This window comes from Ochotona curzoniae, unplaced genomic scaffold, assembly GCF_017591425.1.
Source record: "Ochotona curzoniae isolate NIBS_2020 unplaced genomic scaffold, NIBS_Ocur_1.0 contig_1014, whole genome shotgun sequence".
Taxonomy (NCBI): Eukaryota; Metazoa; Chordata; class Mammalia; order Lagomorpha; family Ochotonidae; genus Ochotona; species Ochotona curzoniae.
In genome coordinates this window covers 38796070-38823162 of record NW_024464920.1, presented here as the reverse complement: position 1 = coordinate 38823162, position 27093 = coordinate 38796070, and the positions used below count along the sequence as shown (strand labels likewise).

At 41.0% G+C, this 27093-nt stretch overlaps 1 protein-coding gene and 1 long non-coding RNA gene across 4 annotated transcripts in view; one reads left to right on the top strand and one right to left on the bottom strand.

Annotated features, from left to right (window-relative positions):
• The window catches only part of MYBPC1 (myosin binding protein C1), a 74980-nt gene that overhangs the window by 15189 nt on the left and 32698 nt on the right, over window positions 1–27093 (bottom strand). For 2 of the 3 annotated variants that reach the window (XM_040984248.1, XM_040984241.1), the window contains 14 exons: window positions 23602–23768; window positions 21051–21183; window positions 19377–19501; window positions 18510–18615; window positions 17381–17547; window positions 15871–16033; window positions 15460–15566; window positions 15019–15152; window positions 10765–10924; window positions 9537–9641; window positions 8239–8427; window positions 7118–7252; window positions 3962–4015; window positions 2651–2818 (listed from right to left, as the gene is read on the bottom strand). In XM_040984248.1, coding sequence (XP_040840182.1) covers window positions 2651–2818; window positions 3962–4015; window positions 7118–7252; window positions 8239–8427; window positions 9537–9641; window positions 10765–10924; window positions 15019–15152; window positions 15460–15566; window positions 15871–16033; window positions 17381–17547; window positions 18510–18615; window positions 19377–19501; window positions 21051–21183; window positions 23602–23768 — 1913 coding nt within the window. The remainder of the gene's footprint in view (window positions 1–2650; window positions 2819–3961; window positions 4016–7117; window positions 7253–8238; window positions 8428–9536; window positions 9642–10764; window positions 10925–15018; window positions 15153–15459; window positions 15567–15870; window positions 16034–17380; window positions 17548–18509; window positions 18616–19376; window positions 19502–21050; window positions 21184–23601; window positions 23769–27093) is intronic. The other variant, XM_040984257.1, reaches the window with a different exon arrangement.
• Window positions 14962–17273, top strand: LOC121159284. The gene is made up of 2 exons (XR_005884330.1): window positions 14962–15913; window positions 17211–17273. It is a non-coding gene; the product is annotated as an uncharacterized LOC121159284 (long non-coding RNA).

Here is a 27093-nt window from a genome sequence, read left to right as displayed (position 1 = left end):
ATCAAAGAGGCCATCAGCACTGTTTGTTGTGCCCCAGACAGGAAGTTGTCACGGTACAGTGGGACAGGTGTCACAAAGTAAGGCAAGAGAGGTGCTTCTTTTATACATTCATATTTCTATCCCATGTAACTGTCAGTACCTGTATATCTATCTATCTCCCTATCTATTTATCATATCTATCCATCTATCATCTATCTATATTCCCATCCATATTTCTACATTTCTACCCATTCTGTAATTCATTTAATCAAATGTTCATTTATTTTTATTGAAAATATAGAATTACAGAGAGAGAAAAGGAGAGGAAGTGAGAGGAAGAACGAGAGTGGGTGGCAATGTCAGTTTCCGTCTTGCCTTTTCTGTTTCTGACTCAGCTCCCAGCTAAGGGTCCTGGGAAGGCACTCTCCAACCTCATGTGAATAATTGAATGGCTACTGGCTTTGACTGGTCAAGACCTGGTTGCTGTGGTCATTTGGGCAGATGGGAGATCTCTCTCTCTCATAAGCACTCTGCCTTTCAAGCAAGTAAATCTTAAAACAATGAATAAATAAGCTTTTCAGAAAAGTTTCCATTTCTTTGAAGATGGGCTGTAGTTCCTTAAAGGTTAGCTGTGATATGAAATCTGTAACCATCACAAAGACCTGTTTCAATCTGTTACAATAAAATCCTTTGGTCTAATTTGCATTTTCCCCATGCATTTTTTTTTTAAACATGCAGTGACCATTTAGAAAATGTTGCTCTTCTGAATTATTTCGTTTCTATGGGGAACCCCTCAACTGAATTGCTGCACTCAGAATTCCAACCATGGAGAAAATGACACATTCCATGGTCTGACTGTGGAATGCATAGGTTAGAGCTGTGCCTCCTCAGTGGCTTAGAGCAGTGGACAGCATATCCAGATGCACATGGAGGATGCAGCAGTCCATTGGAGCCTGCAGAGGACACCTGGTACCATAACAGAGGTTGGAGGCCAGAACAAATTGATCAACTACCCCAACAGCAGTGAATACCTGGACAAAAGGAGACTCTACGGTGGACTATGTCAACCAGTGGAGTCTGGAGAGATTTCATCGTGATTGGCGTGGCAAGTTTGGTGGTAATTTAGAACTGTTGAACTATCAAAACCACTTGAGCAGAACCCTCGAAGCATTCCCCACATTGGGGACCCTGGGATGGTTGAGAGGCTGGGTGTGGCTTCTCCCCTTATCTCTCCCTCCCCCCCAGATACAGAAAGGAAAAAAAAATGTCAAAGTAATGGTCTCATCCACTTTCCTCTAGCCCTGGACCCTTCGAACCCTAATCAAAAACAAAATTTATACAACCAAAACAAAAAAATTAATAATTTGAAAACTAAAAAAAGAATTTTCAAAAGTTGAGTCATTCTATTGTATAATATCAAACAATTTATATCAATGCCAATTTTATCACAAATGTTTTTAAGCATTAGAAAACTATTTAAGGCCATGGTTGTGGGTCCAAGTTTTCTAGAATTTCAATTTTTGCTTAAAAACAATGTTTTCATTGACAAATTGATAATAATATTGTAAATCATTTTTCTTGACGTGATAGTCATTCCCAATTCGTTTTCTAGAAAATGCCTCCAAATACCCACAGTGACTTGTTACATTTTGTGACTTGGTGACTCTTTCAAGTAATAACAGGGTTTAATAAAAAAATTCCCAGTGAGCCTCCCACTCAGTCACTGTTCCCTGTTTTTCTTGGGGGCTACCCATCGCACTTCGGTGTGTAGCATGAATGCTTCATGCATACTTTACCAATCATTATCACACGGAACTGTACTCATATATTCAATATGTAGAAAACACGTACTCAAGAAACAAGATTTAGTAAAACAAGCATTAAAATTTACTCTGAGGCAAAACCGGCTCTTATTTGACCTGTGAGGACCTGGTGATGAATGTAAGGATGGCTAGTACAGTTAAGTGGCACTGATTTGATTTGTGCTAAGAAACCAGCAGTTTTTACCCATCTTTGCTTTTATACTATCAATACAGAGGTCCAAACACTTAGAAGGACAGTAGTATCTGGTACAGGGGTTGAGATGCTGCACCTACATCCCATTTAGGACTGTCTGAGTTTGAGCTTGTTTCTTACTCCTTATAGCTCCTGGCCTCTGGCTTCAGTCTAGCCCATCCCTGGATGCTGCAGGCATTTGAGGGAGTGAACCAGTAGAAGGGACAATACCTGTCACTCTGTGTTTTTCAAATAAAATGAAAATAAATAAATGCTTGTTAAGAATGAAAGAAAACATTGAAAAGGATCATATTGTCATCGGGTCATTATGAAGATGATTTTGACCTTGAAATCCTTTTGAGCCATATTGCTGCCTAGGCATTGCTTGCTCTGCTGTGGGTCTACACCCTACCTGGTGTGACTTGGCCACCCAGCCAGAATTAGCTTTTGGAACTGATTGAACTTAACTATCTGGTCCTTAAAGCATCAAGCTAAAAACTCAAAGTTGACTTCCCACATTGCCTGGAAAGAATTGCTTTGTACATTTCTGACATCTGGAAAGTATGAATACAATATCAAAGGAGTGACAACAAAAATCATTTTGAGAAAGATCAGGTTAGAAAAATATCAAAACAGTGTTAACGTGGAGACCAACTTCGGAAGCCTTGCCACGTACCTATGATTTCCTTCACGAGAATGGGCTGAGAATAGTACTTGGGCTCGCTGGCACCTGCCGCATTCACAGCCTTCACACGCACAAAGATCTTCGCATCTGTGGGCAGACCCGTGATGGTGAACTTGGTCTTGTCGATCAGATCTGTGTTTGCCACGATCCAGTCCTCAGCTAAAATTGGTAAAAGAAACAGGAAAGAAGAGCGATGTTGAGTGATCAAATACATCTGAATCATCACAGTCAACTCAATGTGAGTATTACGTCTATTTTGATCTAGAATCAGATTATCTGTGTGGGCCCTTTTCATACACTTAAACAAAAAATGTCCTAAAATGAGTAGTGTAAACAGCAACAAGAATAAGCAGATTCCATTGTTTCTGGGGAAAAAAAAAAATCTTACTCAAAATGAGAGTATCCCAAAGAATAATAACTGTCCCAATGATTCTGTAGTAATTTTATTCCAATGTTGTTTTATAATGATTAATGTCATTATGGTTGTTAGCTAATTTTTTAACGTTTAGAGAAATAAGAAATACTGCTGTAAAGGAGAGACATTGACCTTCATAGTCACATGGCCTCTGGGTTTTATTGTGGGTGATTTCTTAGTGAAGAGCAAAAAGAATGTGACCAGGTCCCCCTGTGTTTATGAAGAAGTTTACAGCTCATGAGCTGATATTTCATAATGACTTGGAATACTTATTTTTTCTCATCCAAAAATCTGCTTTAAGTTTTGAGGCCAGTTGTGGCAGAGTATTTAAACTGCTACTCACAACATTTGCCATCCCATATTTGGTCTATCAGTTTGAGTACTGAGTAATCCACTTCTGATCCAGCTGGTAATGTGCTGGAAAATCAGCAGAATATAACCCAAATACTTGGGTCGCTGCCACCTATATGGGAGATGAAGATAAAGTTGTGGGTTCTTAACTTTCACCTGACTCAGCCCAGGCTATTACAGCCACTTGGGAAGTTAGCCAGTAGACGGAAGATTTCTCCTCTCTCTGTCTTTCCCTCTATTACTCTGCCTTTCAAGTAAATAAATGAAACTGAATGCTAAAAAGAAATAAGCTTTGGTAGTTTGGTCTGCAATATTGAGAACATTTAAATCCAGCATTTGGGCCTCACATGATTCAGCTTCTGAAAGCTAACATGCATTATATTCGCAGCACCCCATATCACTAACTCCCCAGCCTCCCCCAACTCTAGGTTTCCATCATGTATAAGAGCATGGGTGTGCTTCATCCGCCATCACCAACAGACCCAGAATTGTCATCACATAGTAGGAAAGTCCAAGAGCTTCACAGAATACTTTACCTGGCAGATCATACGCAGCCTCCCCATTTTCATCAGACTGTTTTGCTGATGCACCTTTGAGAATCCATCATTAAGATTAATTAAAGACACCCACTTTCACACAAGAAGAATATGGTATCAGTAGTGAGCATTCTCTGTTAGTAACGTATGCAAAGTATGCAAAGAAATTTGTCTTCAGAGCAGTGGTGAAAGAGACCAAGCAAGTTGGGGTTGTGGGCAGGGGAGCTCCTCAGGGAGGCACACCCTACTCTGGGCAGCCTGTGGGTCTTGTCTGATGACACATGCTACAGAGAAGAGGAGAAGAAGGAAGGCCTGGGCATCCCCAGCTGTGGGAAGAAAGAGACCAGGAGCAAACCAAGAGCCCGTAGGAAAGGGAGGGACGGATCTTGGAGTTCGCAAGGGAGCAACGCACAGGTGGGCAGTTCACCTTTGACCCTGTCTCTGCCAGCCCCACCTGGGGTGCCCACCCCAGAGTCTGGGAGCACACGCATTGTGATCAGGTCAGTCCTATCTTAAATAGGCTCTTGCTAGGAGTAAAAATGGAGACTGCCTCAACGGCTCAGGAGGCAGCCCTGGCTACTAAGCTCAAGAAGCCCATCTGAACTTGTCCAAGTGCCACAGTGCATATGGCTGCCTCGGAGAGTGGTCTTGGGTATACAGCACTGTTCTGAGAGGGTGACTTTCCTGGTGTTAGGAGAGGAGCAGGGGTGCAGGACATGCCAGAGGCTCCTTTTTAGAATGTTTGACTTCCATCTTCCAGCCCTACCCCAGTATCAACAAGGTGCAAGAAGCCAGAATATCGGGGCAGCTGGGGCAGTATGCAGGTAATTAAAAAAAAATTACATGAAACTTTGAAAAAGAGATGCATCTTTAACCAGATGACCCATTCAGGAGCCACTGTGTTGGTACTTTCATAATCAAGAGACCAGGGATGAGAGAGCAAAAACAAAAACAAAAAAACAGGAGATAAGAAAACACATATGAAAGAATGAAGAAAATTGGAAAAGATGAAAACGCCAAGAGAAAACAGGACAAAACAAGATTGGGGAGAACCAAAAATAGTGTATATGCTCACATTTAAATCACTTGTCATCAAGAGAAATGGAGAAAGAAAATGGTGTCGTGGAGATGGGGAAGGAATCAAGGCAGATATTTAACAAATGAGGACAACTTTTAAGAGAGCAAGAACGAACTGGAGTGAAGAAAGAAAACAAGGAAGAGTAAAATGCTGCAGGCATTAACAAAAAGAGAGAAAGTCAAAAACAACACACAATCTTATCAAAAAATTTTCTCGCAGAATAAAACCTGACATACCTCAAAAGCAACAAACACTACAGAAAATTAGTCTGGAGAACACAGCCATTAAAAAGAGAATGAAGACTACAGCAGCCACAGAAGCAAAACAGGAAAAGACCGCAAGAAGATAGACATAGTATCAAAGAACTTCCAAAGAAAGCTAATTCCAAAAACGTTACGTGACAAAAAATATACATAATAATGACTGTGTACATATACATATGTATATCCACACATACATATGTATCTACACAGATCACACACAGAATTATGTAAAATACACTTCGTTGTATTTTATCTAAGGTAACATCAAAATGACAGCCATCTATCATTTTGCTGTATCTTCTTACTTTTTAAACCTATCAGAAAAAAAAAGAGTAAAGAATTTGCTCTGTGTCATACATACACAAAAGGTAGGTGCTCAGTAGCCACATTACACACAAGATCGTTGACTGTGCAATACAAAACAGTCAACGTGTGCTGGTGATATTCATAGAGGGAAAACAGGGATCAGAGTACACTGTTCTCGTATTCTGAAGTGATCAAGAATTTACTTGTCCCATTAGTGACCTCACCCAGCCCATTCCCCACCACCTCTGTTGCATTAGCCCTGGCAAGTTGCTTTCAATATCCTCATTGGCTTTTGGTTAATGGCTTTCTAAACCCTGGAAAAATCAAGTGCAGCACTGTGAGTAGTACGTGTCAAAGGAATTCAGGGAGTCCAGGATGTGTCATCCTTTCTCTCTTCTTCCCTCCCAACCAGTGATAATCATTTCCATGGGTGCCCCAATCCAGGGTTCTAGAGTTTCTTCTTCCGTTTTTTCTTCATTAGAAGTTTCTTCTTCAGTGGTTTTCCTCCTGGAAGTGCGCTTGCAATCACGTGTCTGATTACCCAAATGTAGTCTGTACCTTTCCTTCCTTCACCTGGAGGACTCAGCTTAAAGGCTGGGGTCCAAAGAGATTTCTTTGAGCCTAAGTCTTGGGCTCTTCTTTGTGGAATAACAATAATCTTCTCCAGTGAGTTGCTTACCTACTGCTCTCAGGAGGACAATTTCATTCACACATTCTCAAAAGCTATCCTCTTTCAGTCATGACAAAAAGGAAACTGAGAAACACAGTAAGTTTACAGTTGCCCAAATTTGGGGGCTTTAGATCCATTATGGACCACATTCTCTTGTGTTCTTTTTTCTTTTCTTTTTTTTTTTCCTATTACTTTTACCAGTGGTCCTGGGGGGACAGTGCTTTTATTTCTCTTAACTTCCCCAATTTAAGTGGTCACATTGTTATAGTTCTAACCCTGAGATTAATTGTGGTCACACGTCGGTCCTATTTTTTATGCTTCCTGGGATTTACTGCGGCTTCCTTTAAGACTGAGATACTCTCAGTTTTCCCTTTTCTCCTTGCCCTTAAGAAGGTAGGAAATGAGCATCAGATAGCCAGACAAGTCATGTCTCATTATCTCCAAAATAGACTGCTATTTTGATTGCTAGCTTCTGCTTAGTAGAGTTTGTAGAATTCCCAACTTCTTCAACCTAAATAGCGTTTCCCTTTCTGTGGTACAATGCATTTCCACCAATTCAAGAAGTGAAAGTCCCCAAAGCGTGGTCAGAGCCCTTTCCTCAACCAGGTCTTAGTCCACTTGCTCAATCTGGCAGCCTTGCCAAAACATTTTTGAGATCCCAATTCATTAACATCAAGTGCCAAGGAAGAACCGCACTTTTCTTCATCTCAGAAGGATGGCATTTGTCTCAGCATCATTTTCAATAGAAAGATGATGAGTTTCCAAGAGAGACAAAAGATAAAGAGGACATATCTCACCTATTGATGATGGTATTCATTGCAATTACTGGTTGTACTTACTTCCTTCAAAGCAATACTCTAGCACATAGCCATCTAAACCTGCTGCACCAATCTGGTCTGGGGGACGCCACTTCATCGTGACACTTGTGTCGGTGACGGAGTCAACAGCCAGAAGGGTAGGAGGGCTAGTTACAGCTTAAAAGAGAGAAAGAAGAAACCATCAGCTACAGAGAACTGTGATAAAATGACCTACGATACAAACGAAGATAGACACAGAAGCCCCACATTGCCACAAAATTCAGCTGAGACTCTCTAAGAATAGCTGTGTGTGAGACACAGATCTGGTCATTATGAGACATACTATCACACTTTCTCCAATTTAGGAAGTTTGGGAGAGGGTGCTGGGAGGCCCATGGAGGTTGAAGAACTCAAGCTTTGTGATCGTTAATAACCTTGCATAAATTTCCCACAATTCTCTAATTTTAAATTCTTTCTCTTGAAAGATATCTCAGCACGGTAAAATAGTAATGATATCTTCTGTTGGTTGCCTTCACTGATCTGACTTTTTTGGATCAATATATAACACTGAAGGTGCAGTTGTAAAACAAAGAGACTAATTTCCAGATGTGCTTTATGAAATTGATCTCAATTTATTTTAGTTACACAATAATATTTACACCATGGCCAAGGTTATCACTCAGAACGGCAACTGAAAGAGGCCATGTATCAAAGGAGTACGTAACATGTTTCCTGTGGGGCACTGTAACAGCTGACACTGGAATTTTGGTAATGAAGTCAGGCTCTACTATGTAGACAAATACCCAAATGCCCACAGCAATTAGGGGATAGATCAGGCAGGAACCAGGAACCTGGAATTCAGTCTAGGTCTCCCATGTAGGTTGGAGGTCCCAAGTACTCAAGACATCACCTGTTGCCTCCCAGGATTTCACTACCAGGCGATGATACTAGAAGTGGGGCCAGCGCTTGAATCCAGGCCCTCTGACAAAGCAGTGTCTTTACCATTACACTAAACAGCCACCCAGCTTTTTACTGCTCAGACAGAAAAGTATTGCCAAATACATCCAACCACTCCAAGAAATCCCCAGCTCTGCCCCAGTTAGAGGCTAGCAGGAAAGCAGTCTTATGACACTGATTCCCATCACACATCTCTCTTGACTCACCCAAAGGCACAAACGGCTTGGAGGGCATACTGGGCTTGGAGATGCCAATGGCATTGACTGCAAAGATGCGGACCTCGTAGGCCACCCCTTCAATCATCTTCTTAGGCTCAAATGTGGTTTCTTTGCAGAGATCAAAATTCAATCTCATCCACCTGGAACTTTGCTTCTTTTTCCTCTCAATAAAGTATCCTGCAGGAGTACAAATCAGAAACCAGGGTTTTTTTTCTTGGTCTCCACCATTAAGCTTTGTCAGATATTAGAAGCTGTTGAAGTTTTGCCTATAATCAATATTTTAAGTGAAATAGGTATATATGTATGTCTTTTTAACCCATTTCATTTTATCGGGTATTTGAGAGAAGAATTCAATTATTAACATAATAAAAATTATGACAAAAATAAAATTAAACAATAGGAGGAAATTGCAAAACTGCACTAGAAAGGGGAAAAACATAGGTCAAAGATGTGTAGGTGGTGGTGACTGAGTCACTATGGTTAAGCAATAAAGTTGGTACCAAGGTTCTCAGCTCTGAGTCTCAGAAATGAAGATAATGAGGAAATGCTGAGTTTCCTGTCTCAATAACATAGAGAAAAAGCGTATGTTCCACGAGGGAAGCAAATTATTTTTTCCTTTTCTTTCTTTCTTAAAAAAAAGATTTATTTATTTTAATTGCAAAGGCAGATTTACAGAGAGAAGGAGAGAAAGAGAGGAAGATCTTCTGTCCATTGGCTCAATCCCTAAGTGGCCCCCACAGCCAGGGCTGAGCTGATTCAAAACCAAGAGCCAGGGGCTTCTTCTGGGTCTGCCATGTGAGTACAGCATCCCAAGGCTCTCGGCCATCCTTGATTGCTTTCCCAGGCCACAAGCAGGGGCTGGATGGGAAGTGGAGCAGCTAGGGAATGAACTGGCATGCATATGGGATTCCAGTGCACGCAGGTAGAGGATTAGCAAACTGAGCCACTGTGCTGGGTCTGAAGCAAATTCTTTTACACATTTAACTCCGAAAGAAATGTTCTCAAAGACATAATTCTATGTAACTGGACATTTGGTAATTAGAACAGTGGAAGTTAAACTTACAGTTGTTTCAAAATTAGATTATGGAATATAAAAATCAAAAAAAGAAAGTCTCAGGTCATTATAGAACATTCCAAAGCACGAGTATACTTCTGTTTGCATTTTAAAAGTCATAGTATAAAAGATTCCATTTCAACACAGTATGCTTTCAATGCACCCTGCACTTATTTGCACAAAGAGGACATAACCAACACTGGTAGTTACAAAGTCATCAAAAGGCCGTCACCTAAGATTGGAGAGCCTCCATCGTAGACAGGAGGTTCCCAGTTCATGATACACCAGTCATCACCCACTTCTGTGACATTTGGAGCCACTGGAGGATCAGGGATGTCTATAGCAGAAAAAAGGTGGGATAAAATGAAAACAAAGCGAAGAAAGGGTACAATGAAAAACACTCATAGGGAAATCTGCACTTTGGTGATACGCTCAGAAACTGTTATTCTTGAATTCTTCATGTTTACTGAAGCTCATTTATTAACTGGTTAGAGTAAAAATGTCTTGTGCAAAATTAGATAAAAGAAAGAGTGTAAACTACACTAAAAATAATCATGTCTTCAAATCCCTTAAACCCATGTCATATTAGAGAATAAGCTCCACACGGAACCCAACACTCTTGTTCTTTACTTTGAAAATAGTAACTAAGAAATTGTTGCTTAAATGTCAGATATGGTCATTGCTGAACGACCTTCCAGCAGAAGGGAGTGAAGGACTAATTAATGATGAGAATTTTACAAGGGTAGGAAGGTTTAAGATGTTGATTATTAGAAATCCAGGTCAGAAATGCTAAACCATCTTGTTTTGTAACGATAGTTCAGTTCTTGATAAGATGACTTTAGTGTTTGGTTAATTTGAAATATGTCTCTTAAGGTAAGACTAAAGTGAGCAGAGGAGACTATGAGACCTTGGGACAACAATCCACAGACTCATTTTACGTGGTTCTAGCCTGAGGAAAAACGCACTTATATAGTTGTCTATGGACCAAGGCAGGAATTACACTTCAACAATGACTGTGATGTGTGATGTTATTTAGCATTTGACTTTCAGAAGGTGATTTCTGAGAGCTAATGATCAGCACCCAAAATGTTTCAAAGAGATGTCCAAGATGTCCTCTAAGCAAGAGAGAGAGAGAGAGAGAGAGAGAGAGAGAGAGAGAGAGAGAGAGAGAGAGAGACCAGGAGGAAAGGAAAGGGGAAAGGGAAGCAGAAGGGAAAGGAGGGGAAGAGAAAGGAGAGGAAGAGGAGGGAAGGGAAGACGATGTCAGGTAAGTGCCAAAGGTAGAAAGAGAAGTGGTACTGTCTGACACACAGCTATGGTGTGGGGTTTTGTTTTGCTGGGTGGTTTGGTATAGTTGTCTGCCCAGAAAAAAACCAAGGCAACTAACCCCTGAGAAAATCTCCTCACTGTGTGGGCATGTCCACTCGGATCCCAAAGCTTGTTGCCCCTGGAGGACTTACCCACAACTTTAATCTTAATGCTGGCATGTGCCTCTCCGGCTTCATTTTTCAGATTTATGTGGTAAACTCCAGAATCTTCTCTTTCAGCTGCATCAATGATCAGACTGCTGCTATCGGGATAAGATTCTGCCCTTATCCGCCCGCTGCCCTCCATAATAGCCTAAGAAGGTTAAAACAAAACAAAAACAAAATCATGGCATAGGGCCCAGCGTGATAGTGTAATGGTTAAGGTCCTCGCCTTGAATGCACCAGGATCCCATATGGGCGCCGGTTCTAATCCCGACAGCTCCACTTCCCATCCAGCTCCCTGCTTGTGGCCAGAGAAAACAGTCGAGGACGGCCCAAAGCCTTGGGATCCTGCACCCACGTGGGAGACCCAGAAAGAAGTTCCTGGCTCCTCGCTTCGGATTGGCTCAGCTCCAGCCTTTGCGGCCACTTGGGGAGTGAATCATCAGACAAGAGATCTTCCTGTCTGTCTCTCCTCCTCTCTGTACATCTGCCTTTCCAATAAAACTTAAAAAAAAAAAATCAAAAACATGGCATAACCAAATCAAGCAAGAGCTGCTTCAGGAGCACCCACTGTTGCATTAGATGAGGTGTTAATGCCTAAAACACATTGCCTTCTGTGACTCCACCAAGGCCAATGACAAAGGCATTCTTATCTATTCTACTTAGGAGAAAGTTGAAATTCAACTTGCTCCAGGCCACAAAGCTTGAAGTTAACAATTCTGGCCTCTGGCTAGACAATTCATTAAGAGAAAGTTGGATTGAGAACACAGGCACTGAGGTGTCTTTCCATGAGACAGGTGCTTGTGTATGAAATTAGAAAACTTCAGATCAGAAACTAAAGAATAATAACTTGTTCATTTCCTTAGATGTCTTCAAATTTTCTAATCAATGAAAAGGTAGAAGGAGCTGAAGGCCAATTATTCAATCAGGTTAATTCCATGAGATCAGAAAATATACCTGGCATGATCTGAATTCTGTAGATGTCAATCAGTTCAAGAAGGCTAACAGTATTTTTGAAGTTTTCTATATTCTTATTGTTTTTCTGCCTCTCTGTTGTATAAACTATTGAGAAAAGAGCTCTAAACTCTGACATTTACCTATTTCTCTTTGCATTTCCATCCTATTGTTATTTGTTTATAACTTGTCCCATTTGTTCTCTGTGCTTCTTTTTCTATCTCCTTTTGAATTAATTAAATGTTCTATAGTTTTATTTCCTTTGCTGAGTTGTTATTTGTTTCACTATTTTAGTGGCTTCTTCAAGGTTAATGATAAGCGTCTTCAATATTGCATGATCTATTACCAAGTGCCATTTTACTATTTCATGTGTAACAAAAGAAACTTATAACAGAATGTTTCATTTCACTGTCATAATTCTTATGTCTATTTGTCTCTTCTTGACTTTGTTTTGTTGTCATAATTTTTTCTTATATTTATGTTATAAGCCCTACACTGCATTGTCATGTGTGATTAGACAATTATCTAAAAGCATACAAATGGGAAAAATAACAAGAAATATTTTGAATATTTATTTATTTAGAGAGAGAGAATCTATCCCACATGATTTACCTCACCACGGCTGCACTGCTCAGTGCTGAGCCTGCCCAAAGCCAGGAGCTTGGAGTTTCATCTGAGTCTCCCATATGGGTGCAGGGGTATTCCAGATGCTTGGGCCACCTTCTGCTGCTTTTTTCAGGACATTAACAGGGAGCTGGATCAGAAGTGGAACAGCCAGGATTTGAACTAGTGCCCATATGGAATGTTAGGATCACAGGTGATAGTTTTACCCCATGTTCCACAGTGCTGACACCCAGAAGGAATTTTACATGTGTATGTGGTCACTGCTTCTGGTGCTCCTGGTGGAAATATTTCCATGTGGAATCATTTTACTTCTGACTTGAGGACTTGACATTTTTCATCATATAGGTCTGCTGGTAATGAATTCTTTCCGCTTTTGAGTATGTCAAAATCATTTTTATTTGCCTTTATTTCTTAAAATTATCCCTAGTGTGTGCATCTAGAGACTGACATTTTCCTTCAATACTAAAGATGCTAGCACACTGCTTCTCCCTGTTTTCTTCTCTACTGAATGTGACTCTTTCCTCCATCTGCTTTTATTACTTTTGCTTTATCTCTTGTTTTGAGAAACTGAATTATTATGAGCCCTGCTATAGTTTTCTTAGTGCTTCTTATATTCAGTTTTATTGAGGGATCTTTTTTAAAATATCCATGAGTTTAGAGCTTTTATCAGATTTAGAAAATATGAGGGGCATTACTATTTAAATGTTTAGTTCTGTCTCACTCTTTGGGGACCCCAATTCTATATCCTCTTTGGGAACACGTACTAGTATTTAAATTTCTCCATGGCTAAAAGATATTTTTAATGAGATACTAATCCCACATCTATCTACCCTCAAAAGACAGAAGCGAAGGAAACACTCATTCCCTATTCCAAACACTATTTCCTGCTGTTCTGCTTCCAAGCCAGCTCTCTGCTAATGCTTCTGAGAAAGCAGTAGTCAGGGTCCAAGAACTTGAGTCCCTGTCATCCACGCAGGAGATCTGGACCGAGTTCACGGCTCCTGATTTAAGTCAGTCCCAGCCTTGACCACTGAAGCCATTTAGGGGAGTGAATCAGCATATGAAAAATTTCTCCTCTCTTTGTGTCATCTTTCAATTAAATAAATAAAATTAATTTAAAAAAATCTTTTAACATCCTTGATTGTTCATTGTAATAACATGTGTGAGATTTGGGTTAGCTTTGATTGACTTTTCCCCCGGTTTAGGTTGTGTTTCTCTGCTTACTTCCCTGCCTTGATGGGTTGGATGGCAGCTAATGTAAATTTTATATACCTGACTGCCTGATATTTTTGTTTTCTTTTCTAAATAAAAGTTAAGCTTTGCATTACAATGCAGTTAATTAACTCAGACACTGTCCTTGTAGGACTGTGTTTATGATTTTTTCAGCTGGCCCACAACAGCGTGCAGTGCAGCAGGCATTGCTCCCACACACAGGCAAGGCCTTCCCGAGGACTCAGTGCACTCAGTGGTCTATGAATAATGAGGGTTTTCAAGCCTGGCAAGGAGGAAGCAACAACTTCTGGTCCATGGTCTGTGTGGGTGCCGGTCCTCTTCTCCTTGATCCTATGACACGTCCTTTGTCCAGTCTCGGGTAGTTTGCTCAGGAATGTCTGCTGAATGTGTGAGAGGGAGCGTCAGCAAGGCTGCAGGGCTCTCTCTGTGTGGCTCTCCAGTGTGTGTCCTAATTCAAAAGTCAGTGAGTCCACGGGGCTCTGTCCAGGTTTCTCTTCCTTCTGCCACTGCCTGGGAACTCTCATGTCTGTGAACTGGGGTCATGATAGGATCTATCTCATTTGTTCACCACATTTCAGGCTCACTTTCTCTCACGATGTCTAGTGTCTTCAAAACCATAATTCATGTATTTTGCTGGTTTGTAGGGAATTTCATGTGAGTGAGTAAATCCAGCTCCGGTGACACAGTTCGGGTTGGAATACGAGTCTCATGCCCTGCTCTTCAAGTGTGGACCAGAGGAAGCCTCAGGATCACCTTGGCCTGGCCCCGCTCTCCACACCAGCCTTTTAAGGTTCTTTTTCCTCTTCACTTACTCTGGCTCAGCCACTGGGCTTTCTTTCTGTCCTTCCAACATATTAATCTTACTCTGGGCCTGAGTACCTGACTACAACCAGAGGCTGTTACTGACTATATGGCCACTTTCCATGATATTACTCTATACTTTTCTTCCTAGTGTTTGGCACTGTCCCAAGGATTTTGTTCCTTTATGTCATAATTCATTGCCTGCCATGACACCCATTAGAATGAAAGATGGGAAAATGTGCAAAAAAGATAAGCTCGGCCACGCAGTAGGTAATCAGAAATATGAACGTTAATGACCAATGATTAGATTGGCCTGAAAACTAGTCATCTTGCCTTCTTAAAGGAATTATATCTGCACTGTGTCCTTTGATATGTGGTGGCCTTCTCCCTTCCGTTGACTCATGGCAGGCAGACAGCATGATGGGCTGGATGTGTGTGTGTGAGAGGAGCTCACAAAGTCTGTAGGAAAATGGGGTTAAAGGTCAATTTACTTTGCTGCGAAAAAGTGTTTTGCAATTTAAGCAGAATTTTAAAAAAATAATATGCATTTTACATGAGCTTTTGAGTCCCGTGTGGTGTGTGTGTGTGTGTTATATGTACATTTGTGAATATACATGCACATGTGGAACCAACCTTATCTGCCCGGCTCCAAATAGCTTTAGGAGGTGGCTCTCCTGTGATAGGAATCTCGAGACGAAGCTTATTTCCTGCGATCACTGTCACTGTATTATCAGCATCCAGGCCATCCAGGATGATCTTAGGAGGATCTGGAATATTAAGCATATCAGTTATTTCCATGGGAATGTTTCACCTAGTACTAAGCCTAAAATTTGGGGTGCCAACCAATGTTGTATCTGACCAAAAAAAATTTAAGAAAGATGGACATAGCTGGTGACTGGGACCTTGTAAAGTTATTTTATTCTAAGATTTGAGAAGCAACTTTTTATGATTAGTGATTAATATCAATTAATGTAATTTTTCTCTAAATGGCTTGAACATATTACAACCCCAGGATAAGAAAAGTGAACAAAAATGCAACTCTGTAATGATCGATGATCGGTTGTATCTACTTACCAATAACATGAACTTTGGCAGGCAAAGTAATATTATAGGCATCTGGTGTAAATACATAATCACCTTCATCTTCAATGAGAGCACTGGCTATGACTAACTTGTGGATTCTGGAGAAAGAAGAGAAAAATATCTCTACAACTGTACAAAGATTTAGATCATCTAAGACTCAAACTGCAAAGACACCTGGTCTTGGTCTGGTTAACTTCTTTAGCTCAGTCTAGGAAGAAAGAGAGGAGGAGGGAAGGGAGAGAAACGTGAAGACTTCATTATCTTCTTTATTGACCCAAATTGGATCTCATGTTTGGATGACGCAGAAACTCCTCATAAACGCAACTTGCTTCTTATGCCATCTAGGAAGAGGGAAAGTGGCAATGGAACCCACCTTCACCGTGGCCCACCCAGCTTGCTCACCTCCCTTTGTGAACAACCTTCAGCCGATCACTCTCCTGAACAGGTAGACCGTTTTTAGTCCATTTTCCGGTTATGTTTTCAGAGACTTCACATTTCAAGCAGATTTCTTTTCCAAGTTTTACAGTCTGATCAGTCAGAGGTGTCAAGATCTTCAGAGGTTTCACTAGAGAGGTAACAGACCGTCACAAATGCCAAACCCAGACTCCAAAAGAGCTGTAGTGTGGCATTTCGCAGTGGCACAAGCAGCTCAGCTGTAGCACCTGATTTCAAGGTGAGGATTTGTGAGGCCGACATTGGCATCTCCCATGGGCACCAGTTTGTGTGCTGGATGATCCACTTCCGACCCTGCTCCCTAGCAATGATCTGGGGAAAGGCAGCAGGAGCTGGCCCAGGTGCTTGAGTCTCTGTCACCTGGAGACCAAGAAGAAGCTCCTGGCTCCTGACTTCACATGGCCCAACCGCAGTCATTGTGGCCATCTGTGAAGTGAATCAGTGGATGGAAGTGTTCTCTCTCTCTCTGTGTGTAACTCTTCCAAATAAATAAAAATATTTAGTAAAAATGAGAGTTTGTTCCAATGCAAATGGCTACAATAGAGAATAAATGAAATGTAATACACACTGCTTGCTTGATGAGCCATGGTCTCATTCCTGAGAAAAACTGAGTGCAAAGTGCATCAGACTAAGCTGATCTGGATGTTAAGATGCAAACTGCACACACGCACGCCTCACAAGCTGATCAACAAGTGCTGACAGTTTACCTACGGGATAGGAGTCACAATCACATCAATTTTTTTCAAAGAAAAGTGAACATTTACTATAGTACTTCTTACATATAATGTGTGGAAACCTTTGCTCTTATTTTTAAAATTAGGCTTTACTTTATTAATGTGCTACTGGTAAACTTCGTGCATGTTATGCCTATAATCCAATTTCTCCTATAAATCCTGCGGTTTTTTTTTTTAATGACTTTGTACTAATGATTTTAGAAAGATGTCATCTGCATTATAGTAGACCTGACTAAAACTGTTCAAGTACATAGAAATATCAGGTAAGGATCTGCCTATGCTTGAAAAATGCTTTGATATTAAACTAAAATGGCAAACGGCCTCTGACAGTGCTCTCCATTGCCCACCCTGGGTTTGAAGGACTTCTTAACCCCAACGTAATGGCAGAATATTGAGTGTTTATTTAAGGAATAATTCTACTTTTGGGATTTAGTGAATCTAAGTATGTGCCGTCTGGATATATGGCCTCTAGTTACAACCATTTGGGTAACGTTTCTAGCAGGTAACTTTTGGGTACGTTCTCAGTATCAGTGTTTTACTGTTCTTTTTCCTCAGCGATCCTGATTCATCTCACACAGACACTCAGCTAGAATGGAATCCAGCTAACGAGTTTCCAATTTATAACCAGTACAAAGGAAAAGACATTGGAATTTTTCTAAGTCAGCTGACATAATGAACAAGCATAATGAGTAAGCCAGTGTAACGGCGTCCCAAGGGTTACTTACAGTCAACACTGAGCTTAGCGGATGACTGGCCTCCAGTTGTCATGACCGAATATTCTGCAGTATCAGCCTTCGTGGCTCCTTCGATGACCAGAATGTGTTTTTTACCTTCAACTCTAATTTTGTATCTTGACTTTGGACCAGGGAAGATTTCCTCACCATTCTTAAACCTGAGTTAAAATAGATTACAAAACAGCGTTAGAAAACATTCTTGAGGAAATAACATCCATTGGCCTTGCTGATTGCTGCAGTCCAGTCCTTTTCAGAGTTTCTGGCACTTACCAGCCACACAAGAACAATTTTTTTTTAAGTTAACGAAAGTATGTTTTGCAATGTCAGTGGATTCATACTACAACAAGGATTGCCTACAACATTATTTGAAAAGAACTTGAATCTTCTCTTGTCATTCAAGACCACTCAGAAGCAGATACTCAGAGCGGACATCAGCCACACCTGAGCTCAGAACCCACTTTACACACAGTTGTGACTTTAGATAAACTTGAACAACCTACCCCAATGACTGGAGATTCCTGATGTATAACTTACTATGCTTCTGAAAAGAGCATGGCACTTAAGATTTTTAATCTTTTACTTCTTAAGGTTGATGTTACTCACAAGAAACCCAAAAACACTCCCAGTCTTACCAAACCAAACAAAAACAAAAACCCAGTTTGCATTTTTTTTTAAAGGAATTGGTGATTCTGGTAATTTGCAACTTAACATGCTTTTGTGGGATACTGTAACTGTATTAGAAGTGGGGAGGATTGACCTGAAAACTTACGTATGTGCTTTCCATGTTTTGCCTGTTTGGTGTAATGACAGGGAGAGGGACAGCTCTTGTGGGCTTTGGAGTTAAACAGACAAGAGGGGCCCGTGTTTCCATTTATTAGAAAGTGCCTATCTCACTGCACCAGGGCCAGTATAGGTTTTTGTATTATTTTTCAGTCAAAATGAAACAAATCCATGACAACAAAAAAATCAATATCTTAACATAGTTTTAGTTTCTCATCACTACGAACACAAGTGAGGCTGAGATTCTTACCCAAAGTTTAAAAGCTGTGTTTCCTGTGCTGTCAACTATAAAGGTACCTTTGTCTATTAGAAGTGAACAAACCCCGGAAAAGTGATTTACCATTTGACATTAGCGTCATCCTCAGACACCTCACATTCTAACTCCACTTTCTCCCCGCAGTACGCATTCGTGTCTTCCAGCTGTTTAGTCACCAGAATGGGAGGCTCTAGGATGAAGAAAGAGAGAATGAGAACCGTTGAATAGCCAAAGCCGACCTTCGGAGCCCTGATTGATCACAGGTAAAAATGGGACACTGAAGAAGTCACTGCTGTGGTTCAAGGGGTGGAAACACCAGCCGAGTCTTTTCAAATGTTTCTTCTCGGCGAAACTAAAAGCTGACAATCCTGGGTTTTGCTTTTGAGATTCCGTTCAGCAAGTAGGAGACCTGGTGGTAGAGGGTTTGAATGGGAATTGACACAGAAAGTCTCTGATTGGTTGAAGATTCCAGCTGTGTCTCCACCCAGAGAATCTCAGAACAAAAATCAGGGATCATGACACCTGCTCCGCCCCCAGCTCCTTGGTAAATGATGCACTTTGGTGCCACTTTTTGAAACAGGATGGTTTTGAGGAAAATTCCATGGTGATCAGGCGAGTGTGTGAGACAAGGCATACTCAGTAAATCGATGTATTTCAAAAGCTACTTGTAGAACGGTTGCTTTGCAGAATACTGCTTGTCTTGAGTCAAAACCACAAGATCATTGTGCTAAGAAATTGTTTTGTTCCCTTTGGCTTCCACAAACCTAGAGACTACAGGAGTTCAGTGGAGGGGATCCTGGGCTCATCCAGGCTAATGGGTCAGCCAGGTCATTTCCTCAGGTGTTATTAGCTCTGCTGGGAATCGCTCACCTCATCACTTCGGTTTTAATCATTACCCTGGAGCAGGGAAGCCCTTGGCGCTTGGTGACTATGGTGAGACATCTCACTCACCTCTGACGAAGAGCTCCGTGGAACACTTCTCATCGCCAGCTGTCACGTAATATTCTGAGTCGTCCGTCAGTGAACAGTTGTTGATAAACATGATTCGTTCACATCCTTTGTGTTCAAAGATGTATCTGTTTTAAATAGGAGGAAGATGACAAATGAAGTCTATGAATTTGATTGTATTATCTTCTTTAAGAACCTCTGGAAGTCAGCAGTGTCATCTTGATCTATCATTTATGTAGTAACCTTAAAAGATCCACACTTACAATATGTAACATATATATATATTTACATACACTGGATAATTTCTGCTTTTCTCACATAAAGATTTTACTTCAAATATAATTCAGTGATTACATAGTTTCCCCCTTAACTGTTTAACCACTGCTAGAAAACAGGGTTGGCTAAGGGTGTCAGAGAGATTTGATATCTGAATATACTTTATCAATTCATGTATGTCACAGGTGGGTGGAAACTTGATGCAACCCATTGGCATATATTCCATTTATTGTCTATCCCAGGGACACAGTAGGCTTTATCGAATGGGCAAAAACTCGTGTAATTTAAGTAATAATTTAGCCTTACTTACTAGTAAGTAATTCTATAGAATGTGGTATTCTCTTAAGGGAATCTAATAACTGGTTCTGCCATATCACAGTTACCATCTAACAAAAAGAACTCAAGGATTTGGAAAAGAAAACTAGACGGCAAGAAAATAAGAACAGTTTATTCTTTATGACCTGGAGAAGTACGTAAAAGTATTAGAATAGACTAGGCTAGAAAACAAAAGAATCAGGTTTGGCAATTTCTCAAACTGAACACTTCAAAGACAAAACATTAGGCAGCATTTCTAGGTAAAGAGAATGGAGTAAAACGGTGGATTGGGGAAACTGAGGCCCTCTTCAAGAGGTTTTTACACCAGGACTAAACATCAGTTTCACAAAGTCACTCTGCTGGCCTGGTCACATGAAGAAACTGGAAACCGTCTAATCGTATTCCAGAAGTGACAGATTTCCAGGATTAAAGTCTTTTATAAACGTACATGTGGCTTAAAAAAATAGAGTGGAGTTGAAAAGCTCTCTGATTGAGAAGGATTTCTGTAAAGTAGGTTCATAATAGCCTAGAGATAGCATCGGACACCCGGGATTAGCTGGCCTCTTTCATCTGGGAGAACGAACAAAACACAGGCTTAGATCCCTGTGACCTCAGACCTCAGCAGTCACTAGTTCTATTCAGATGCGCTATTACAAGCACTCCAGACAGTGCCTGAATTGAACACGGAAAGTATTTGCTTATTATGGATATAGATATTACTGTGGGGGTGGGGAAAAGTCATCGAATTAAAAGGTTTGAGTCCCAACCAGTATGTAAAAGACATATTTAAAAATCTTAGAAAATTTGATCTTTAAGAAATGAGAAGTTTGGCAATGCTCTGAAATTAGTACCTAAAACCTGTGGTGCCACAAAACCACCACTGAGAATCATTTGAAATGGTTTATAGAACTAAATATAAAACAAGTCTTAGTTTATATACCACTAAATTTAATGGCTCCAAAATATATTTAAAAAAAAGTGACTTAAATTCTCCCTCTCTCTCCATGAGATAGAACTAAAAATAAAATGTTCAGAAACTTAAGTCAAATTATTGTTTATCACTGATTATTTACAAAGCTCACTTACTTTGTACTGGGTCGAATTTCTTGACCATTTTTATACCATTTCACCTCCAACTTTGGATCTGCCAATTCCACAACAAACCTCACTCTGCCTCCTTTATCAACCTGATATGCAGGATCCAGAATTTTTGCAAAAGCTGGTGCATAGAAGTAAAAGTGAAACATTAGTATGTGTCCATGTGTTATGAGTTTAAATAGGGCATGGTTGAGAACCTAAAACAAATGGAAAAAAAGTCTCTGAGAAGAAAAAACAAGGGTGGGATTTCAGAATTCCAGAATCATTTATAAACAATAACATGATCTAAAAACTTAGAGAATCCACAGATTTTCAAAAGAAGCATAAAAGTGTAACAAACTTTTAAATTGATCTAATTTTTAGAATCTGTGTTAAAAGCACTTGAATGAAACTGTACTTTAAGAATACTGCAGATTGGCCTGGGGCGATAGCCTAGTGGCTAAAGTCCTTATCTTGCTTACCCGGGATCCCATATGGGCACCAGTTCTTGTCCTGGCTGCTCCACTTCTCTTCCAGTTCCCTGCCTGTGGCCTTGGAAAGCACTCAAGGACAGTCCAAAGCCTTGGGACCCTGCACCCAAGTGGGAGACCCAGAAGAAACTTCTGTCTCCTGGCTTTGGATTAGTTCAGCTCCGGCCATTGTGGTCACTTGTGGAGTGAACCAGCAGACGGAAGATCTTTCCCTCTGTCTCTCCTTCTTTTTTATAATTCTGCCTTTCCAATAAAAAATAAAAAATTCTTAAAAAATTAGTGCAGGCAGAAACAAAGTGTTTTGAGAATGAAACTCCTCCGAAGCGTTCTGAATGCAAGGCAGCAGCTGGTGAAGAGCTGCAGCCTTCAGAGGCAGCCACGGTTCTTAAGGTGGTAGGTTCAGATGCTGTGGAGGGCACTAAAGAGAGACGAACCAGTGCCAAATGCTTGAAAATGAAGCAAGGTGCTGCCTTGCCAGGGGTCCCGGGGTGGCACAGCCAGACTCGCAGGCAGCACACGTTCCTATGGCCATTGGCCAAATGCTTTGTTTTGCTCCCCCAGACACAAGATGTCCAACTGAGGACCTCTTGGCAGAGATGGAGATGAGTCCGTCAGAGAAGGACCCCCACACTATTCAAACCAACAGAAAGTATGACTCCCGAAATGCATAAAGGCCTTGGGACAGGACCCACTCTTACAGAAGGAATATTGCTCTGACTGCCCCACTTTCAAATGACTTCTCTTTTCTTATTACGTGCTGTCCGCTCTTCAGCCCTGGCGCGTGCTGTGCTGGTGGTGGCAAAGAACCTGCTCCTTGCTCAGGCACTGTGGTGCAACCGGTGAAGCCACAGCCTGGGATGCCTTCGTTGGCTGTTGGGAGCATTTGGGGAGTGAACCAGGACTTGAAAGACCTCTCTCTCTCCGCTCTGTCACTCTGCCTTTCAAATAAAAACATCTTTCAAAATAAAATGCTTATTTCCCAGCACAATTACTATGAGGATCACTGACATCGTTTTGCATTTCCATATAATTTCTTAAAATTCATAATATAGCAGATAAATTCAGTGCTTCATAAGGTTCCTTTCGATAACTTCCACTATTTCAATAGTAAGTTTATCAAAAGTTTTGTATTATGGCAATTTGCCTAAATAGTGGCGTTTTAAAAACACCTTTTACAAATAGGATTAGGAACTCAGGATTTGGAAATAAGTATTATATAGAACAGAGTAAATTTCAGAGAAATAGAGGTAAGTTTTTAACCTTTTAAGGTTTGTTCTTAATTAAAGATAATTCTCACTCTGGAAAGTAAGCATAAGTGTGAAATGCAACATGCTGTCTCGCCTGTATTTTCTTCACACCAAGCTTATTCTAGCACTGCGCAACCCATGTTTTCTCATAGGTTAGCTAGCTTTGAAAAAACCATCCATCATCTACTGTAAGACACATATTAGAACTAAACGATAAAAGTCAAAAAGACCAGCATGGGGGAAAGATACTGTCAGTATAGGATTCATGTGTTTGTAATTGCCCTTTTCTTTTTAAATGTTATTTTGAATGTTATGGTACAATTCCATAGTTGTGGCTGTTCTATCTCAGAAACACCTTTAGGACCCCCGGTGCACAGGGAAAATCTGAACCACAGAAACAAAATAAATCACTTGTTTCTCTCTGAGACCATTTCTCAGCCAGTTTACAGGGAGATTTAGAAATCACGGACAGATTTTTAAAAGCAAGTAGAGACAGCCTTTAAGTTCTATCTGAACGCTAACACAATAAGCACCACCCTGATGCGTTATAAAACCAATAGTTGACAAGGACTGAATATGGAACCTCTGAAGCGCTACGGGTCCGTTTAAATTGCTTTCTCTCGCGCTCCTTCACTTCTTAACCAAAACCACAGCAAACTGCAACCCCCTCAGACCGCCAAGGATGTTGGATCCACGTGGATGTGTGGACTCCGCACCTGCCATCCGCGGCCACGCCCCCGCCATCCGCGGCCACGCCCCCGTCACGACCACGCCCCGCCTCGGCCCAGCGCGGCCACGCCCCCGCCCGCCGCGCGCGCTCACCGGCGCTCTTCTTCTCCACCCTGCGCATGCGCTTGAGCCGCTTGAGCATGCCCCGCAGGTCGGTGATGCCGTACTGGAAGGCGATCTTCTCGTACTCGTTGGGGTTGGCGTTCTTGAGCAGCTCCCACACGTCCACCTCGGGCTCTTCCTCCTGCTGCTTCACTTCCCTGCGCGGGGAGAACCATCGGCTAGTTCAGTAGCTGCCCCGACCCCGCGATCCCGGAGTTTGGGTTGGGTGTTAAAAGCTGTTTAAAGGCTGGAACAGCGTGCTGGACGTTTAGGGAAGCTTCCAGTTAGTGCGAGATAAGATGTGCGAACCTAGAGGAGCGCTTTCGTTTTTCTGGTTAAAAACTCATTTTTAGGGTGAGCGAAGGGCACCGGGAAGGAGCCGTGAAAATATTTGCGTTCCACTTTAAGGGATTTTGAAAAGCCCATGGACGGTTTCTATCAAGGATGTTTATATTCGTCTTGCCAAGTAGGTTGAGAAATAAAGGATGGAAATGACCAAGAAAGAGGAATGCTGTTCCTTTCGTGGTGTACACGCCGGGACATAGTGCTTCGAACCTTTGGCTTTTGCAAACGAATTTTCCTACCATTTTAGTAAATACGTATATTACTCATTTTTCATATTTTCACATAAAGTATGAAACTGCCATGAAATTTTTTTCTTTCTTATTTTTATGAATTCAGGCATATTTCAAGATAATTTTTTTTTTTGCGAGTACTAATCTTTTTGAAAAGAACAAAATGTACTTGGCAGGCAAGAGTAAGTTGAAAAACTCTCTTGTTGTTACAGTACTGTCTCCTGTGTTGTGTGGAAGCAGGTGTGGTATGAATGATAAGAACACAGATGTTAAGCTGCAAAGCAAATGGTTTAGGGTTCCATGCACAAAGGGAAAGTTCTTAAATCATCACTAAGGAACTTATAAAGAACAAATATGATGAAAACGAGATTTAAAGTATGTATGTCTTATTTTAAAACCACAAAGTGAGAACAAAATTCAGGAACAAACATTCCTTAGGAAAAGAGGCTTCAAGTAAGTGTAAATGTAACGGAATAGATTTTTTCCCCCAGTGTCTAAATAATTGTGGTTCTCTGAGATTCTCTTGGGAATGCTGAAGTTCTGCTTCCTGGGAAGGGTGCTGGTTTGGATGTGAACTTTCCAGAACACGAGTTCACACACGCTGTCATTTTAGGGAATGGTGAGTTACCTACGCTGACACGTTCATCACACTCGCTGCAGAGGTTTTGCTTTCTGTCCCCGTGTACTTGGGGAGGGAAGTCCAGGGTTGTAAGGCGTACTCAAGAGAGGCTAGCCTGAGTATTTGTACAGCATTCAGAGTGCCATGAGACATGGAGTGCCTCTGGATGCCCCATTTCCATTTTACATTGTCAGCTAAATATTTTTTTTTCCCTACAGGGTTAGGAACTTTGGGGTGAATAAAGACGATGGAAGGAAGTGAGGGGCCGTTGATGCATCGGCAGCCTTGACAGAAAGGGCTAGACAACACCATAAGGAGAGCGTGCCTCTTACAGACTCAGCACACGGGCATGACGACGCCCCGCACGAAGGTGGAGAAAACAGTCGTCCTGAAATCGGAATTTTGACACAAAGGATCAGACTCTACTAAATCTGCTCATTGGCAACAGCCTCCATTTCAAAAACATCCCATTACATATTTCAACAGGAAGTCTTGGAGAACTGTAGTTAAGGTGTGTATATAGGTACCTGGGTGTATATTCCTGGTAGGGTGCTTCACCTACTTTCTTAAATACTCTGGTTTTTGTTAGTTTAATCACATTCCAGCTAAAGATAGGCCCTAAATCCAAATTATGCTACTCTAGATTGGGTTCAACTTGTATTTCAAGCAGGGAGAACTTCGCTCAGATGCCTGTCAACTAGCCTCCTGACATTGGTGCAAAGATGTAGAGATTCAGACCAGACAGAACAGCTAACAGGAGGCACAAATCCGTTATACCTAGACCCAAGAGGTATGAAAAGCCGATGATAAAGAGCCTCATTTCGAGTGATATCTTGAGTCAGTTTTGTTGATAGGATAAATCACCCTCACCATTTTTCATTTAAACACCAGGATCTACACTACCCTACCATCTTCCTAGTCTTAGCGCAGTTTGTTCAGCAACACGAGGGACCTCTCACCTGTTTTCTTTCTTTCCTTTCCAATGCTTCACTATACCCCAAATCACAAATAGAAGCTTTCCTGTTGTGCTGGGATATGAGGTGCAAGCTCTCCCCTACAGCATTTCCTTAACACATCTGGAAGAGGTCTTCACCTACCGTGGTGGCTGCACAGGACCCTGTCTGCACGGTCCTATTAAGTTGCAGCAAGGACAAAAACCCAAACTTACAGGCATCTCTGAATCCTTTCCAAGCACTGGGGTAGACCTGTATAAGGCCACAGTACTGTCGTCTACATTAAAATTTCTATAACTTGATGGTCCTAGTGAAGTATAAAACAGTTATAGAAATTTTATGTAGAACAAAACTTCCAAGTATTTATACAGGTCAAATCCCGTAGCAAGATGCTGCCCCCAAAATGTACTCCGATTTAGCTGATGTTCGTTGGAAGTAAGCTGGCTTTGTTCAGGACGGGGGACTCTTTCGTTATACAGAGATGGCCTCTGGCGTGATCTTTTATTCTTATGGGGACTTCGCCACACACTCTTGGAGAAGTGAAAAATGGCAACCATGTGTCATTAGCACATAAAGCACATGCAATTCACGAGTTAGTAGAAAAACACATGATTTCCAACATGGTTTCACTAGTTGGTTAGTGTACTATACTAAACGAACATGTTTTTTTGTGAACAGAATTTGATTATGAATCGAAATCAGAATAGGGGGATGTAAAGAAAATGAAAACTGGAGACATGTTGGCTGCCCATTTTATTTTTCTTAATGATTTTTCTTTCACTATTAGATTCCTTTTATTTTGCAAACTGGTAGAACTGTTCTATTCTTTTCCTTTAACTAGTTCATGACACTTAATAATCTATTGTGTGATGTTTTTATTGATTTGCCAATAAATGTGTGTGTATCTTACTTTTGAGGGGAAATGTCACATTTTCTTACTGAAAATGAGTATATGTTTGCCACTTACTGTGAGCATGTAATTTTCATAAGAATTTTTGTCAAGTAGGTTTTTTTCCCTTCATATTTGTAGATGTGAAACTGAGTCTCACGGAGGTCATATATTATAACCAAAGTCATGGAATTGCTAAGTGATATAGTTGGGATTCCAGTTTATGTTTTCACCACTAAATATCACCTCCCACAAATATATATATTATTCCCTTCCTCTAGGCCACACACTGGATTCTTTTCTTTATATCATCTGGCTTTAGAGTTTACACAAAGAAAACATTTGGTGTTTATAACTTTGAGTGTTTGGAGAATTAATAAATATATGGACACTAATGATTTTACCCAAAAGAAGGCAGCTGGATGTGCTATTGCTTTCAGCCTGACT